This window comes from Balaenoptera ricei, chromosome 7, assembly GCF_028023285.1.
Source record: "Balaenoptera ricei isolate mBalRic1 chromosome 7, mBalRic1.hap2, whole genome shotgun sequence".
Taxonomy (NCBI): domain Eukaryota; kingdom Metazoa; phylum Chordata; class Mammalia; order Artiodactyla; family Balaenopteridae; genus Balaenoptera; species Balaenoptera ricei.
In genome coordinates, this window is record NC_082645.1 from 57,764,125 (window position 1) to 57,783,092 (window position 18,968).

The following is an 18,968-nucleotide window of genomic DNA, read 5'->3' on the forward strand; positions in this document are numbered from 1 at the left end:
GGTAAGTCCTCTAAATGTGAGCCCATATTACCATAAGTTATTTAAGCAGGTCCCTACTGATGGATGTTTGCGCCATTTCCAATTCTTTGCATGCTTTGGCTACTAAAGAAACTTCAAGGCAAGTTTTGAACTGCCCTTAACCTCTGTTACATTTGAGATCCTTCTTTCTAACTTGCTGGCACCAACATCTGCTTACAGACACTCAGCAGATGTGTCCTCTTTGGCGGAAGCACACAAAGGGGTGGGTGGGGTGTGGTGGGGTGTCTTCCAGATCCGTCCACTGCAGGTTTTCTTTCTGCAGAGAGGCCATGCCAGCAGGCAAATGCTGAGCACACACAGGGAAAGGAAGCAGGAAGACGAGGATCCGAATGGTCGAACGGTAGGTCAAGCTGGAGGCCTGGACTGGAAAGAAGCCAGAGAATGAGTGCAAGCCGGGAACGTGTGGCCAGAGACAAACCTGAAGTGAGAGAACTCAAAAGGATGCCTTGGGCACCAACCTTTTGAAAGAAGTATAGTATACGTTCTTTGAGATGCTTCACTATATATAGTTCTCATCAACCTGTAGATACAAACTAGGTGATGTTAATATCAATTCCAGAACTATAAGCTCTTCCCTCTTTTGCTCACACAGGAACTCAGCTTCCTCCTCCCAGTCTCCCTGGGCCATTTCTGGGAGTTAGAGATTGGGGATTCTCATATGCTCGAGGACAAACCTCCTGGCCAAGGTGCCTTACCAGCCACAGCCTCAGGTGCTGCAGCCTCCTTGGAGAACCCGCTCTGCTACTTCGTCCCCACCCCTACCCTCCGCAGCGGGGGAGGTGTGCGTGGCAGAGTATGTGTAAGATGGGATGCGGGGTCAGAGGGGAGAATGACCCTATCTCCAAATCTGTGTCTAGAGTCTGTCGTGAACTTAACTCCCCTCATTTCTCTCCCTGACCTCAATCTCTGCTGAAGTTCCAGACCAGGTCCCCTGAGGCTGAATTGAAGAAAGGGAAAGGCTGACATATTTCAGCCATCCCCCTCTGGTGTCCTATCTGCTTTATCTCTTGAGTCACTGAAGAACAAATATGAACTGACCGTTGCAGTGGGTTGAATGTAAAACAAATCCCAGTTCTCTGCCCCTTTCTGTGTGTGTGCCCTTTGCAATGAGAGACTCAGCTCCTCCCATTAAGGACTGGAATCTCCCACACCCCCGTGAATTTGGGCTGGCCTGTGACTGGCTTTGGTCAGCTGAATGGGGCCAAAGTGATGGTGTGTCGGTTCCACGCCTGCACCTCGAGAGGCCTGAGCACTTCCATTCACTCTCTTGGCTCCTCAACACGCCTGAGAACAGCCTGGCTTAGATTTCAGGCTGAGGAAGGCTCGCCTCAGCTCCCAGCAAGCCACCCGACCAGCAGAGCCCAGAAGAGCTGCCCTGCCAAGATCAAGAGACATTTGTAGATGACCTGCTATCGCAAGAGTAGGGCCAGGGAGACCCAAAGAATCACCCAACTGAACCACACACTTGCGAACTAAGTAAAGTCATGTGAAGCCACTGGGTTTTCTGTTTATTACACAGCATTATTGTGACAAGAGGTGACTGATACAGCCCTCTTTCTAACCTCCAAAATCAAGGTTTTGTTGCAGATTCCAGCACCCTTCTGAGAAGCTCAACAAATAGCCAAACTCTAATTCTCAGTATAAATTCAGCCAGGACACCCAGCTGCCTGTACAACAGTCTGTGGGAGGAATGCTGTAGTAAGATAGAGATACTTTAATTTCTCCAAGAGGACTAAGGGAAAGCTAGTTAGCCTGCTGGGAGAGACACACATGAGGAGTATGGGTGTGAGCATGTCCTACCAACCTCCCAGAGGGCCACAGAGACCACGGTAAGCTTGGTGTGATGGCATTTCTTGTGGGGTTGGCAAGGGAGGCCAGTCTCCCCATTCTGAACTGAGTTGGGCCTGACCTGAGACCAAGCGCAGCAGGAATTGGGGGAAGACACGGAGCTGCCCCAGGCCCTGGATCCAAGGCACCAGCCAAGTCTATCTACCATCTCTGAAGGCAAGGAAGCCCTCCAGTGGGACATATCAGAGTGACATATTACTAACGTCACTTTACAATCTGTCTTAAAACTCTTTCAGTATGACGGGTGCCTGGTCTAATTCTAGCCCTGCGATAGCTACGGCTCCCTGTGGTGACCTACAGTGATAACGTTCCTTTGCAGAAGCTCAGGGGAGAACCTTGTTAAGTGTGTGAATGGTGGTCCCTGACTAAGGACCCCTCCCTCAGATTACAGGGCAAGTCCTCCTCCCTCATTGTCTCTCCCTCTTCATGTGTTATTTCCAGGGACTGGGAATGGAACTTGCACATCCAGGGCAAATGGGTGGAGTCAGAGTCACCTGGGCAGCTCTGGAGTGTTCCCCTGGCCTGTGTGGATGGAGCTCCTTCTGGGCTGGGGACCTGTCTGCCAGTCAGAGCAAAGCTGCCCACAGACCAGCTGTCACAAGGCAACAGGCCATTAGCTGGAAATCTCAGGATTGACCCCTGGGCCACAGGTGCAGAGGAAGCGATAAAAAATAAGTTGCTGATGGCTGATTTCTGGTTCTGTTTATCCTTTTGAGTGATTTTTTAAAATGAGGTTGAACATAGAAAAATCCTCCTTGACTTGATAGCTTAGCTTCTTGGTCCTCTTGGGACAGTAGTGAGGGTTGTGTTGTGTTAGGCCCCTCGAGGTAGTTAATGCATGCCTGCTCCCTGGTAGCTTTTTCTGGACATTTTCCACTATAGTCATGGTTATATAGGGGTGGTCTTAATTGTTTGGTACCTTGGCCCTGGGGTGATTTGGGGCAGGGGGACTTTTGGCTTGGTGTGTGAGAGGTAGATAAGGGAGGTGATTGGGGGCCTGAGCTCTGGATGGTTGGATTGCATATCAAAGCCATGCTTATAAGCTAGCTGTCTACTATCTCTAGGAATTAGCTAACCCTGGAAGGTGCAGTCCCTCCTCCCCAACCCAAAAGACCCCAGTGTGTCACAGCAACTGAAAATACAGAAAATAAAAAACAAGGTGAATATGGCAAGCTGAGAGAATCCCTCTACTCTCAGCCCTGAGTGACTGAATTACCAGGAACGCTTTATAACCTCTGGGCTTTCTTTCAAGGCCACACAGTTCAGGACACAGTATTCTGACCCCTAAGTATTTACAGGAGTCATTCTCACTCTCTCACTCCAGCTCTCTTGACCCAGAGCCATTCTTTGCTTTTTCAGAAAACAAACGGGATTAAAGTCCAGGGCTGGGACTTCCTCCTTGGGGTGTTTGACAAGGACTGACGTACTCTAGGCCCTTTGAATCCCGGAAGTCCAGGACACACCCAACTTTTGGTGCAGCATCCTGAATGCCGGAGCATAGGTAAAAGGACTGAAGCAAACATTTCACCATGAGGGACCCACTGACAGATTGTTCGGTGAGTAGCTCAGTGTGGTTTGCCTGTGTGTGAGAGGGCGGCTGAGGAGTAGATTTATGTATTAATGGATTTGAACTTAAGAAATTTGGGACGCTCAGAAGCCAGACATGTTTAGATATTGGCACTGGTACAAAATTCTGTGGTTTTTCTTTGGTTCAGTTTAAAACAGAACTCTTTCTAGCAAATGACAGGGCAGGTAATTGTCATCTTTTATTCTCATATTCTTGAAAAAACTTTGAGTGTATGTAGCATTATATTTACATGCAGATGGTGGCTGTTTGGGAAACATTCTTCAAATCTATGCCAGTGGTGCCAATATCGTGCGTACTGTAGACACACAAATGCACAGAATATCTGCAGCCAGTTTGGGGCTCTGGGAATGAAGTCAGGATGCAAGGGTTTTGCGTATTTTCCCATATCATTTAGAGCCCAGAACTGCAAGGCCCGAGGGAGGAAGTACAGACTCCGCACTCTGTCCGCCCTGCGGTGGTCCTCGGACATGTTTACCAACGTGTTTGTTTCAATCCTGGGAGTGGTACCAAAAATAGAAGGTTGGTCAAATTGTGAGGTCGTTAGCTGCAAGAGCAGAGATGTAATTTAGGAAATGAGGAGCAATTAAAATAAAGGGTGGAGGGGGGAGGAAATAAAGTAATCAAAGATTGTCAGTGTTTTATCCCAAGAAATGGTGCCAAAAAACTAAAACTGGTGACATCAGAAGCAAGGGGTTGCATTCATCCTTCAAGTATTTTATTAAAAACAAACAAAAAAAGGTGGAGAAGCAGATAAACAGGGGCTGCAATAAAACCACAAAGAAAAAGATCAACAGAGAATTATTGGTTTCGTTTGTGTTTATTCAGTGGATGTGGAAAGCACAGGCTTAGCAAAGATGAAACTGTATCCACCATCCCATGGAATGAGTTCAGGAATCAGACGAGCTAAATGAGATAAAGTCATGGTGGCTAGTGATATTAATAATGACAGCGTAGTAGCAGGCTCTGCCTACTTTTACTTTTTAAAAACACAATAGTCTCAGCGGCAAAAAATATACAAATCAACTTTCACTGCAAAGTAAAGGAGCTGTTACAGTGGAGGACTACTGGACTGAATGTCAATATTATGACACAGTATGAGTGTGTTTCGTGTTTGGTAATTGCAATCATTGTTGCTTTTGTTGTGGTCACCCACTTACAATGCTTGGTGTCAGTTTGTTTAACTCTTGTAAAAAAAAAAAAAAAAAAGTCTGCCCGCCGCAACTAAGACCTGGTGCAACCAAAATAAACAAATAAATAAATATTTTTAAAAATCATAAAAAAAAAACCCAAAAAGAACACAATAGTAACATGTGTCTAAGGCAAAAAGAAGTTCCAACAATATGGTTGTATACAGATTTTAAGGGCGAAAACTCCTCCCTTTGATTTCCTCCACCCCAATCTTGTCTCTCTTGGTAAGCTAACAGATAACTTTTCAAAAAGTCTTTTCTCGTTTATGTATTTGTTGTTTATTTTTCACTCCTTGCATTTGCTCCCTTACTAAAATGTTGACTCCTCTCCTTTCTCCTGATAGGTTAGCGATAATGTTTTTGTATAGGGTGGGTGAGTGGGACGGGGATGGGATAAGTGGAAGCAAAACCTTGTCACCAACGGTCACCAAAGAAGAAATTAAGACCAAGGGAAGAGTGAGATAGTGGAGAGGAAAACTGAAGCCAGGATAAGTTAAAACAAAAACAGAAACTAAAAACCAAAAGCCTAATATCCCTTTCTAAGGCTGACTTCAGACCTGGAACTAGGAGAAATATTTCCTTTGAGCAGCTCCCAAGACAACCCATCACCATATCTCTATGTCAGCTTAATACTCCCTCCCTGACATGTGGAGTCCTTTTCCCTATGCTGAACTATTGCCCCAAGGACTCCTGTCCTTGTCTCCAAACTTGAAAGTCATCTTTCTGGGCCCACTGCCACCAAACGTAGTCGAGAGCGGGAGGATATTCCTTCAGCCAGGGTTTCTGAATCCTCTGAAGTCACAGAATCTTTATTTATTTGCAATTGTTTCATCTTCAGCAAGTGTTCAAGTTGATTTCCCGGTGCGGTCCTAGTTTGCGCTTGGGCCACAAGGCTGTGTGAAGACGAGGCTGCAGTTTGGCAACAGAATAAAACAAGGGAGTGGACTGCTAAAGAATGCTTCATGAAACAGGTAGTTTCATGAAGAGACCAAAAAGAACGCAAAGCTTTAACTTTCTGCAAAATATTCCATTTCATGAGTCTCTAGGGTTACACGGAACACAACTAATTCATAAGCCCTTAGTTTAGCTACAGTTCTTAACTTGGTCTACCCCAGTGGATCCACATATGGAAACAGTGGTTTGTGTGACCTTCAATGGGAAAAGCATGACCTATTTATTTGTGTTAGTTTCTAACTGCAATTTAGAATTTCCGCCAATTTTGAACATAAGCAGCAAGCCCTAGTACAACTGCAGTGTCTGTGACTTTGTAACTAATAAAAATCACTTATATTTTTATATAACATTACATTTGTTTACAGATATCTAGAAATACTGTTTACTCACACTCAGTGTGACTTAGAAAATTGGGTAATTCTTAAGACTCATTATTTAGTATGTTAATTAAAAAGCATATAATATATGATTTAAAATTATATTTTATAAAACATATATCAATATAATTAGTTTCCTTTATAATCCTGTTAGTTTGTTTTATGCATTTGAAAATATTTTTCTGAGTAAAATAGGTCTCACCAGACTCCAGAAAAAAATTTAACAACCTCTTCTTTTAGGTCATGCTCCAATGAGCAAGATAACCTGATAGCTGGGCCATTCTACCTCAAAGAGCTGGGTTAGTGTCTATGCACAAATTATCAGTCACCAGGGTAGCACACAGATTGCTTGAATGCTGTGTAGGACTTTTAACTAATCTTGAGAAAGTCAGAGCTTATTTGAAGGAGATTTTTAAAAGTTCTCTTTTTGCAAAAGAGAAGAATTGGCTCTGGGCCTTGATGCCTTAATGCCTGTGAGCTTAGTTTCTAATCCTCAAAATATGCCAAAGGAAATCATTTACAAATCCATGTGCAAGGAAACAGGATCAGATTATCTCCAAATGAAATAATCTAATCATTTAAAAAAAAAAAAAATAGCACCTTCCTAAGAAACAACGCCATAGAAATCAAGGGCAAATAATTAACTCTAACCAAGGTTTTGCTTTTACTCACTCCTTCAGTATCCAGGTAGGGACCTGTCGAAGCAGGCTTCCCTGGGTCCCCATAGTCAGCCTCTTCTCTTAACTTCATCAGCTGTTGAAACAGTAGTGTGGGGCTGCTCCTTCAGCCTGCTTCAGACGCCAACCTGAGCATCCCATCTCCGTGGCTCAGCCTGGGTCAGAAGATATTAACTGGCACTAATATAAAAGATGCTGGGGCAATGGTCCATGGCTCCTGAGGGGTGCTGGGACACTGCAGAGATAAGGAGGCAGCTTGGGTCTGGCGTGGATGTCGGCCCACAGCATCCGCAGTGTGCATCAGTGAGATGTGGGATGTGCCGTTTCACATTTTGTGGGCCTCTGTTTCCTCATCTGTAAAGTAAGAGGAGAAGAGGATGAAGTAGGCTGTGTTCTTTAATGTATCTCACAATCTGTGACAGCCTGCCGTGGAGATTCTAAATATTCCCCAGGTGCCTAATAAATACAATTTCTTAGTTTACAAAAGCAGTACTTAGAGATATTACGCCACATGAAATCAGTAGCACAGTGCCTGGCATGTGAAAGGCATCCAACAAAAGCTTATGTGATTAAATTTAAGTAGAACATCATGGTTTGTTTAACACTATGAGGATCATCATTATCCTCCGCCCACCAAAAAAAAAAAAAAAAAAAAAAAACAAACTTTTCATACTTGCACCTAGAGTGAAAATGGATTTTTTTCTAGAGTAATTGAATTTAACCTTCTTAATCATTCAAATCATGGAAAGTCAGAAAGAGCAGCTAGGCCAAGGTTGATAAAGTGAATTTTTTGTTGTTCACAAGACATCTAATCATTTCACGTGCCAATTGCCTAGGTTACTAACTTTTTCGTAACGATAATATTTATCCAACAGAATTTGCTTATAAGTGCTGGGCAGAAGCACTTTCTTAATGGCAGAATGGGACATGTCTGTGTACATTAGTTATCTACCTGAAGGGATTTTTAGGTTCTCAGAAAGATCCCACATATTTCTCCACCAGCCTGCAATCCCTTTATCAGGGGAAAAAAAAAACATGTCGTTCTTTCCTAGTAATTAATGACCTTAGGGAAAAGCAGCATGTTAATATAAATTCAAATGGAGATGTAAGATCAACAGTAGGTTCTTTCCTGGAATGAATATTTGGTAGGGGGTGGGGTATTCAAAAGCTCAATAGGTGGGAAAAAAACAGGAAAAATTCATCTTCCATGACTCTGAGTAGAGCAAAGCCTTCTGTGCTGGTTGATGACATTGGGGAGCGATCTGCACTGATCATAATACTGAAGGGTAATACCACTCTGAGTACACTTAGTGTGATTATACTGATTAGCTATTTATAAATATATTTATTTCTAATAGATTCTCTAGTTGATTTGCTCACTTAACATTTCTAATCACAGTTCTGTCTCTAACTAATGAGGTTATCTTTTGCTGTTTCAGCCTTAACTATAAAATAAGAGGATTGGACTTTAGTGGTTTCCAAACTGTGCTCCATGGAAACCCTTCAGAGACCCCTGTGCTGGGTGAGAGTGGGGTGGGGAAGAAAGATGGGAGAGGAGAAGGAGAGCCAAAGCCAAGGTCAAGAGACTTCATCCCCTCAAAGCAGATAAGTTCTAAGATTTTCTGATGAAACATACACACACACACACACACACACACACACACACACACACACTGGATGAGATGGTCTCTGGGGTCTGCTTTGATGTTTATGCAAGTCTGCTTTTGCAAGACAGCTTTTGTCTTCAAGTCTGAGTACATGGTACAAGATGAAAGGTACAGAATCATTGAATCTAAAAAAGGGGTTATGCTGAAATAAAGGAACTATTCTTAGTCACTCTTTAATTTATTGATGTCACCTTTATCTCAGTCTGGATCAGGGTTTGTCGTGGAGTGTCCAGTACATTATATGTAGAGTCAACGATAAAGATTCTCCCCATTGCTGTAATAAGCAGAACATCCCATTCTTATGATCATTGAGTTAACAACAACATAATGTATTGAAGAACTTCCTGACTTGTGTGTACCTGGGCACACAAGTGCCCAGGGATCTGGGGGATGAGTTACAGGTGGGGTGTAGCTGGAGGGCTGAGCTCATGGGCCAGTTGCCTCTACCTTGAACAACTTTGTCCATTTACCACATTGTTCCAGTACAAATATCATTTTCCATGTATACCATGATGTGAAAAAAATTAGGAAGTACTAGCCTATTAAATGACAGGAAAATCCTTCCCAAATCCAAAACTGGGAGCCCCAGGGGCAACTGATGCCATAAGATGTGCTTGGTTTGAGCAGATTCTTGCTTAAAAAAGTTGCATCTGAGTGCCTTAGGGAAAGACAGGCGGTCTCCATACTGCCAAAGCTCACCCACTCTCCTCTAAAAGCAATCGAGTTTTGAATCATTGGTTTATAAACTTTCCGGGCTTCCTGGCTTCCTAGAACTAGTCCTGTGGAGATAGTATTTTAAAAATGTGTCTTGGAGAGTTTTGATGGCTTGATAAGTTTGGGAAATGCAGTAGCCCCTGCAGCCCCAGGACAGGGAAAAATTCTCAACTGGTTCTGCTCATTTCCACTTTGGTTAGGGGCAAGGTTTCCCCTTCCTGTCCCCATCCTCATACATGGTGTCTGAGGCACCCCATTCTTTCCCCAGGACTATCGGATGCAAATCGCCTCTTCTGGTGATGGTGGGCTGATGGGGGTCCACGTCCTAAGACAGCTCATCTCAGAGTCCCTTCCCTCCCCTCCTAGTTTTCCTGATGGGAGTTTCTTCTCTCTGCTGCTCGGAAGGCATCCTTCCATCCAACTCTCTGCTTTGTCTTCTCCCAGCCCCAGCCTTACAGAGTTTGAGAACAGAAAAATTCACTTTGCAAGCATGCATCCAAATCTTTCTCCCCTGCACATGGCCCCCTGATATTTTTGTTGGGTCTTTGTTTCTGTTTTGGTGTAAGCTGGAGAGAGAAACAAGTAAGACACTATTTTAAAAAATAGCTTAATAGTGTGTAATACTGTGAGATATTTCTAAGTAAATAAGAATGCTACAGGACCTATAAAGAAAACCATAAAATTTTATTGAACATGAAATAAGATTTGAACAAATGAAAAGACTTACTCTGCCCTTGGGTGGGAAGTCTAAATACCATAAAAAAGTTAATTTCCTCAAATTGAGATATATAGATGTAATGCGATTCCACTTAGGATCTCAACAGGGACTTTAAAAATTGTAATTAGATAAATGTTGATATGGAAGAATAAATGTGCAAGAATAGTCAAAGAAATTATTAAAAGGAAAAATTGTTATTTAAAAAGAGCAGAAGCAAAGTGTCAATATCTCTGTAACTTAGGTAGTGAGAATATAATGTGTATCCTAATTATTGTTTGTATCATTATTATTTATAAAACATAAAAATGTTTCATAATTTAAAATAAAAAGTTAAAAGACTGTGTATGAGTTAGAACTATGTTTAGCTGCATTATTTAGAAAACCCAAAATAAAAGTGGCTTTTAAAAAAGCCTACTGTTATATTTCTCTCATAAATAAAATAAGTCCAAAAGTAGAAAGTTGGGGGCTTCTGCGGTGGCCCCCAGGGCATCAGGGACCCAGGCTCTTTCTCACTTTCTGATCTAAGATCTTAGCATGTGGCATCCATCCTCAAGATCACCTTACGGCATCAGCTGTCATTTTAAGTCCAGGTTTCAGGAAAAAGGAGGAAGGAACTTTCACTAAAACCCAACACAAAACTTTCACCCATACCTCTTTGGGAAGCATTTAGTCACATGGCTACTACACCTAAGGGTGAGAGGGGCTGAGAAATGACTTTATTCCAGGGGCATGTGCCTGCTAAACATGTCTCTGTTTTCTTCTCATGATACCTAGGTATGTTTTATTGGATGTTATTTGGTGTTATGGGAAGAAAATAAAAGCCTTAAGGGACAATTTAGTGAAAGTGTTTAGGTAACAAAGGAATAAACAAAAAAGCTAAACAATTTAAAAATGCTTACCAAACTCTTCCATTGTACTTGTAAGGGGAGGAAGGAGGCCTGAAAGTATCACATCATTCATAGATGACAACTTATGTTTGTGGAAATAAAAATGAGAAAGCTTGGTTGCCCAATAGTGATTTTACTCTCATGCCTCAGAGGAGAATCATTTCTTCATGACGGAGGCTACACTTGGATTGCACTACAGGTATGTTTTGCTTGCTTGGCAAAGAGTTTAAAATTTTGTGAATTGTTTGCTGCAAAATTTTAAAAATTATGTTTCAGATACCAATCCTCATTTCAGCTTTTTTGCACAAAAAAAGCTGGTCCATGGTCCAGAGTTGTTGTGGCAGCTGTCTCTCCAGTTCACTGCCCCCATCCTGCTCCTCCCTCATCCAGGTGCCTATAGGCACCAAATTTTTGCAAACCTTGCTTTAAGAGTTAACAATGTCCTTCTAAAGAGCTTTGCCCTCTCACAGTTGTTTTTGTGTCCCAGGCAGTTTCAATGAAGCTGTTTACTCCTATTGTGTGTCTACCAAATCCTGCCATGGCTTTCTGTGTTAAATTCAGGGGAAAGTTAAACTACTGCATAAAGAGAAAAAGATTTGGTATCTATAGGATTATGTTTCTACATCCTAGGTATTGGTTGGTTCCACCCCTGAAGGTAGGGACCTGGCTTAGGTCATTTCTTTAGGTCTTTCTACCTCTGTGTCCTGTGTCCTCTTTGCTACTCTGCTAGCTGCTTACTCCAGGTGCTATAGCTGAAAGGTTGCCTCAGCTCTGAGGATTCATATAATGGGAACACGCCTGCCCCATAGTAGGTACTCAGGAAGTGTGAGTTTCCTTCCCTTTCCCCTTCTCAACAAGTGACCAGCAGCATGCCCGAGACATTTGAGGGCTGGAAGAGGCTGGCTCATTGTATGAACAAAGAGCCACCACACGGCACTCAGTCTACACAGAATTTGCGTCCTCTTGTGTACAGTCTTATTTTGAAAAATGTGATGGGCTATCGCATCTCCCAGATGGAAACGTTGAGACAGTGTGTTTGAGACTTGGATCACCTTACTCACCCACTCTGTGTCAGGGAAGCAGCAAAATGAATTGACAGTTGCCCTCTCCATCTGGGCACTTAAAATCTATTGTCATCAATGTCTAGTCTCACCAATACAATTTTCAGAATAACATTGTGGAGTTCTAAGTCACATGACAAAATCTTTTGACTGGAATTTTTGTGTCTACAGGCTAAATTCTTATATAGATAAATTTATAAGGTTTGGTTCAACCAAAATGTTCAACTCATAATTATAGCATTCTTATTACTAGAGTTAAATGAGACATAGAGGGGCCTAGGAGAAATTTTATTACCAAATTATTCACTTACGTTTTCTATCTCAGCCAAGAAGTACTCACTTTAATGGTTCAGGGTTTGTCATGAGGTCCAGGGATAGTATTTTGGAATTTGCGGGGAATATGCAGTGTATTTCAGAATGTACTTTTAGCCTTCCTGGGAATAATAGGGGTGACAGGAATCCAAATGCACCCCACTGTTGAATTGTTTGCATTTGGCTTAAGAAGAGACAGGTAGACCAGCTTTATTTTTGAAAAGTTCTCCAGGATCTTTCACATCCATGCAGAAGAGACTTCATCTTTATTTTAAGAACTCACCCAAAAGGTGTGCATTCTGTAGCTGCATGATCATTTACAACGACAGTCATCATTACAGCAGCATTCTGAATTGATAGGAGTTCAGTCTTTGGAAGTGCTCATAATCCCTCTTTGCATCTTTTTCAGTATAATAAAGTATACAAGAACCTAAAGGAGTTTTCTCAAAATGGAGAAGATTTCTGCAAGCAGATCACATCCATTCTTCAGCAAAGGTACAAAATGCATGTTTGCACGAAGCACTTCTTCCTCTTTAGTTGCAGCAAGCGATATAAGTGGAGGAGTGATTACAGCTGTCCTACTTTCCAGAACACAGTGTTATATTTTGGTACTTGAGAAATTGGTTTGAAGAGTGATTCTCTGTTATTGCACATTTATCATTGGGGCGCCATAAAAATCAGGAAACAACAGGAAGTAATTCTGCTTGGGAAGGCTCAGTCAAGTCCCTCCTGATTATTACGCTCTCCTGGGGCCCACCATTGTACCGATGTGTACTACCATTAGTGTGCTCCTCACACGGATGGCAATTATTCGTTTACATTTCTGTCTCCCTAGCAAGGGTAGTGGCTGCATCTTATTCTTCTTTGTATGCTGAGCTCTTAGAGTCCGGCCTTTTGACTTCTTCAGTAAGTGTCTGTTGAATGAATGCGTGGATGAATGAAAAGTCACTGTTTTCAGTATCATCTTCTCTCTTTTTTTTTTATTTCCTTTTTTTTTTTAACTTCATTATTGGAGTATAATTGCTTTACAATGGTGTGTTAGTTTCTGCTTTATAACAGAGTGAATCAGCTATACATATACATATATCCCCAACAGTATCATCTTCTCCTAATACTAGATACGATCATGTGTAAAGCTGTTCACTGTGGTGAAATGAACACACTGAACTCAGTTAAGAAAGTTACAAAAATTCCTGCTTAAAATTAGAGTCCACGAGGACTGAATGGGGCCATAAAGGGTGCTTAGGCCATTTCCCTATGTCCAGACAGCTCTGTAATAAACAACTCCAAAGAGACCTTCAGAAAAGATTGTTTATTCTTTCAAGGGAACCCATTTCAAATTTAAAATATTGCATGTGTACCATAAGAACAAAGATGCCTGAGTTGATTGCATTCTGTATTAGTAGGTTAAGAGCAAGGGAGAACATTAACTTTATCAGGACTGATGAATGAGGCCAGGGAAAGATACAGGAGAGTTCAGATGTGCTTTTTTTTTTTTTAATTATATTTATTTAACGAATGCTTATAAAGAATTTGGATTACCTTTTGTTTTTTGTTTTTTGTTTTAATATTTATTTATTTATTTATTTATTTATTTATTTATTTATTTATCTGCGCCGGGTCTTAGTTGCAGGCACGCGGCATCTTCACTGCCCGGTGTGAGATCTTCGTTGCATCATGCGGGATCTTTAGCTGTGGCATGCGAGATCTAGTTCCCTGACCAGGGATCGAACTCGGGCCCCCTGCATTGGGAGTGTGGAGTCTTAACTGCTGGACCACCAGGGAAGTCCCCAAATGTGCTTTTTTTTTTTTTAATGTTTGAATTTTATTTTATTTATTTTTTTATACAGCAGGTTCTTATTAGTCCCCAAATGTGCTTTTATAAAGAACAACCAGGTTTGTCAAATGGAGTCAAAAAGAAAAAAATTTTTAGTAAGTTATTTCTATCTTAATAGCCAAGTTGCTTTAATTCTATGAAAAGAAGAGGGAGGACCAATCTGGGAGGGAATTTTTTCTGTAAGAAAATATTTTTACCCATCTCAAAGGAAATTATTTAAAATAAAACCAGTTAACTATTATACAAGTTCAACCTATTACCTAAATTAGAAAGCATCTCCCTCCTGCAGATCAAGAAGAATCTATACACAGAGTAGCCATACAAGTGGCCTGGGTTGCAGTCAGCTGGGCCTTGATTATTTGGTGTCTCCAAGTTCAAAACTAATGCCTGGTAGAGAGCTGTGAAGATGGAAGCCAGGTGATAAATAATGCCTGGTAAACAGACTCAACAAATGACTGAATAAATTTGGGGGAATTACTTTTCCAAAATGGCCCTATTGTTTTTCCCTTGTGTAGGTAACTCTGTATCTCCGCCTTGCCACAGACATACCTACACCTACTTTATATACAATCAGAACCTTCATTTCTTACTTGTGTCTCTCTTGAAGTTGCTTCCGCAGGTTACCATCTGCCCTGGACCTATTCACATGCAAAACTCTCCATCCACACGTTCCAGAACAGAATGGCAAACAAGCTCCAATGAAGGAGAAACACTTGGGTAGCTAAAGATATCTCCCTTCATGGTTTTACCTCCTCATAGAGCAGAATTTAGAATTTGAAAATCTAAAGAATACTACTGGCTAGCAAAATTACATGCATATCTCTGGGATAAAAACTGCATAGCATAAATACAAAAAGGGGATCTAATCGTTTACCTAGACCAAAAAAATTATTCTGGATATTAGGTTGTTTATACAATAGATGCTTTCATGAACAATGTATAAAGCTAACCTTTTACAATTAAATCATTTCCCCTTAACCAAGATGCCTTGTGTGAATTGCTTTATGTTTATTCCTGATAAATGTGCATTTGGCAATATCTCCTCACACTTGAGCTTGAAGCTCTCCTCCCTCTGTTTAGCTGTTTGATCATGCAGTTAACCTGAAGGATGTCATCCACACTAAAAGAGTTAGGTGTTTCGGGAGAACTGTTTTCTGATGGACACAAACTCCCTACTAATCTATGAATATGTGGCACACTGTGATTTTTCCAGCTGTATTCCTATGTGTCAGCTGGCCTTTGCTGAGGCCACCTCCTTTGCCAGGACTGGGTCATTTCTTTCCCATGGGGAGTGATTCTGATGTCACTACCTCTTCCAATGAAGTGTTTGAGCTTTGAGAACATAATTACCATATCAAAATGATGAATGGCCACAACATAGCTGGTATTACACTTGCCTTCACTGACCCTATTCTGCGAAATCAGCAATTAGCTCCCCAGATACACGAAAGATAAAAAGCTGTTTCCCACCAGTTATCTGGACATGAGCACTGGGCTTATTTTCCTCTTAAATAGATGGGCTTATTACATATGAATCAATGATACCTTTCCCTTGTATTAGAAAAATGCCTAGAAAGCTAGTACTCTTGAAAAGAAACTATCATATTACTTAGACAATAGACAACTAATGAGAAACTCCATCATACAAGTAAAAGAGTACTCTTGGAATATATATAGCAGGCATTTCCACTGAGGTTTGTGACGTAGAAAATCATGAAGGCAAATCCAGTGGCCAATATAATGAAAGATTTAGTGAGGGGGCATATGGGGCTTAAGGATACCTGCCACATAAAATGCATTCAGTAAATCCTTGTAGATTGAATGAATAAATAAATGAAAGATAGTTAAGGGTTTATTTTCTTATTATTACATCTACATTATTAGAACAGGGTCTTTACTATTGTTGTATATTAACAATTCCAGACACCTTGCTTAAGAATCCATTGGAATGTGGTTCTGCTAACACTTCTGTATTAGCTTGTGGCTACAAGGGACTGCATCCCAATCAGGCTTCGAGGCCAGATAATGTTTTATTTCCAATCTCAGCTGCCTTCTTGCATTTGTTCTAATTGGTGGTGATAGAAAAGTGTTGGTATTGAAACACCATTTTGCCTGGAAATTCTGCAATTCATGGTATTGCTTAGCTTCTTTTTTCCAATTAGTTTCTCCAGTTTCTTTTTTTATAGTAGTAACTCAGATTTAGCCAGAAACACACAGCACCTCCTAAGATGCCTAATGCCAAAGTCATCAGGTTCATTTCAACACAATCACAAATCAGATTCAAAAAGACAAAGGCACATTTCCAGAAACTATTTAAGTGTTTGGTTCCCTGCACCCTCACAGCTAAGGTTTAAACAGGCTTTGATGGGGAAAGTCAATTTTTTCTCTCTAAGGAAACTTAAGGTCAGGTTTTCAAACGGCAAGTACCACAACTCCGGACATAAAAAATTTTTTTAATTAAAAAATAGAAGAAAAGAAAAGAAAAAAACAAAGAAGGAAGTGTAGTGGTCATTAACCCATCTACAATTCATTGCAGATGCTGTCAGCGAAAGATAAATGATTAAAATGAAATCTTTGATAAATTCTTACCTTTTCTAGTCTACCCATAGCCTGAGTGATCCTAATTCCCATAACTCCAGCTCTTTTTTTGCATATTGATGGCTCCCATATGTCCATTACTAGGCAGTATGTCTTATCCATACTTCAAACCATATATCCAACAGTCTATTGGACATTTCCAGCTGGATGTTCCATGAAACCACAAAGGCAGCCTATCCAAAACAGAGTTGATCGGCTTTTCCCGAAAGCTGGTACTCCTTCTGGATTTTTAACCATGATTACTGGTACCTCTGCCCACCCAATCAAACCCAGTACCTCGGAGCCACCCATGACCCCTTCTTCTGTCTCAACTCATGACCAAGTCTGTATATTTCTCTCTTCCAAACACCTCTTATTCCTATAGCTTTCTTTTCATTTCATGGCCTCTGCCATTGTTCTGACAGAACTCTCAACCCGTCCTCCTGCCTGGGTACTGCCTTGCAGCTGTGCAGTTTGTACACTGCACAAAATCACCTGGCTGAGGGGCAGAGTGAAGGCAGACATCTAATCCACTCTCAACCCTCGAGTCTGGTACATGGGCTCAGAGCTGCGTCCCTTCAGAGGATCTCCTTTTTCTAGTCCAAGCAAGTTGCCTCAACTAGGGAGCATCTAATACATCTTCTACTCTGTGGCCAGGACCCTGTTTAAGACCCTTCAAAGACTCCCATGACCTTTAGTATAAAATTCAGCCTTCGTAGTATTTCATAAAAGGAAATTTGAGATCTGGGCCCTGCCTTCCTATCCAGCTTGTCTCTCTCCATCTCTGCATGACCCCACATCTCTCCATCTTACCTACAGTCACTGCTTACAGAACCACTTGCAATCACCCCCCATGACTCCCTGCCATCCCTCCCACCTGCCTCCATGGGTCCCGGCATTTGTATCTGCTGTATCCACTGCCCGGTAGACACTTCTTCACCTGCATTGCCAGCCTCCACTCAATGCATTCTTCAAGATTCAGTCATCCCACCCTGGTGGGCCTTCAAGTCAAGACTCCAGTCCCCAGTGTCAAAAGAGTACTCCTCAGAGATGTACAGAACCAGTGCTTACCTCTGCTATCGCTCTGCTGCCTACACTGTTACTTTCTGTTGACTTGTCTGTCTCCTCCACTCCTTGAGGGTCTTTGTATCCCACGTGACTGGCACAGAGCCGGCATTCAATAGATGTTCACTGAGGGAATGAATGCATTCGTGTATGAGTGACTCTGTGCCTTCAGGCACTCATAACTTTTAAGAAGTTTAAGTTAGGCTCTTTACAAGGAGCAATAAATGAGTGTGTCAAAGAAATTTACTTACATCATGTATAGAATGTTATTTTGAACAAAAGCCAGAAAAGAATAATAAAATCACAGAAGAGACCATTTATCCAGTACCGTCTATAGATCAGGCACTGCGTTAGATGTGTCTGATCCTTGCTCTCTTTTACTTAAATTCTCAGAACCCAGTGCAGTATGCGAATACTCTCATCTACCCCTGATATACAGATAGGGGTATGGAGAAGGTGACACATTTTGATTTCTACCCAGCTCTACCCAGGCTTGTTGTAAGGGCATCTTCCGAGTGGGCAGGCACTTCGGGGCACTGCTGTGGGAGTCCCAACACACTCGGGGTCCTGGTCCATCTCCCTTCACAGAGGGTTTTCTATGGGAAGGGACACCAGCGGTCATCAAGCTCAGTGGCTTTCAAACCTGGTAGCACAGCGGTCTGTGGGGAGCTCTCAAGGGCCACTTCAGGGGGTAGGAGGAAATTAAATGGGCAGGGCTCAGAGCTCTTGTCACTCCTGTTCCCACCTATTCAGAACATACTATCTATATGATATGGTGGGATGCTGTATAAAATTTTGTTTTCCAGCTAAAAAGTTTAAAAAGCCGCTCTTCTTGTCCATGTTACCTGACTTCCCCCATGACAACACTCCCTCCCACCCCACATAGACTCACTCAGTTCAGGAATTAACAGACACAGAGGATCTGAAATGCTAGACCTACCTTAGCTGTGCCTTCCCTGGGCCAGAAGTGAGCAGTGACTCAGTGGGACTCCCAGACCGGCCCAAGACAGGGCGACCTCCCGGTCTCATTCTCCCATTTCTCCTTTTTTATACTGTTGTCAGGAGCCAGAATTACGGCAATGAGTAATGACGAAGTGGGCGTTGTGGGCTAGCCAGAGAACCTAACCGCTCGAGAAACAGAGCTGCTGTGTAAAAATGTCTTTCAAATTGTTAATAACTAACTTTTAAACACAGGCTATTTGTATGAGCTTGTGACTCTTTCAAAAGGCAAACTGATAAAGCTTGGGTGGAAAATGTCAGCATACCAGGCCCCAAGAAGCTGTTGCTGATAGAAAGTAGGAGGGCAGAGACCGGGGTGTGAAACTGCAAAGATTTTCAGATTACTAAAATTTCTTCTTAATTCACAGTAAAGGGAGGGCTCAGTCACCTGCTGTTTTCAAGCTTGAGAGAGCCTTAGTTCAATTTTAATTAATTCCTCACAGACACAGGGGCCAGCTACA

General features: G+C 41.9%; 1 protein-coding gene and 1 long non-coding RNA gene across 13 annotated transcripts in view; one reads left to right on the forward strand and one right to left on the reverse strand.

Moving 5' to 3' along the window:
- Positions 1-18,968, forward strand: part of NOSTRIN (nitric oxide synthase trafficking) — a 64,856-nt gene that overhangs the window by 3,895 nt on the left and 41,993 nt on the right. For 2 of the 12 annotated variants that reach the window (XM_059928040.1, XM_059928039.1), the window contains exons 4-7: positions 302-509; positions 632-832; positions 3,247-3,443; positions 12,439-12,524. In XM_059928040.1, the coding sequence (XP_059784023.1) occupies positions 3,417-3,443; positions 12,439-12,524 (113 nt within the window). In that variant the 5' untranslated portion in view covers positions 302-509; positions 632-832; positions 3,247-3,416. The other 10 variants (XM_059928032.1, XM_059928041.1, XM_059928033.1 and 7 more) reach the window with 9 other exon arrangements.
- LOC132368988 (uncharacterized) lies at positions 4,247-18,631 on the reverse strand. Its single transcript, XR_009504202.1, has 4 exons — positions 18,449-18,631; positions 17,515-17,634; positions 6,666-7,024; positions 4,247-5,571 (listed from the first exon to the last, which is right to left on the reverse strand). It is a non-coding gene; the product is annotated as an uncharacterized LOC132368988 (long non-coding RNA).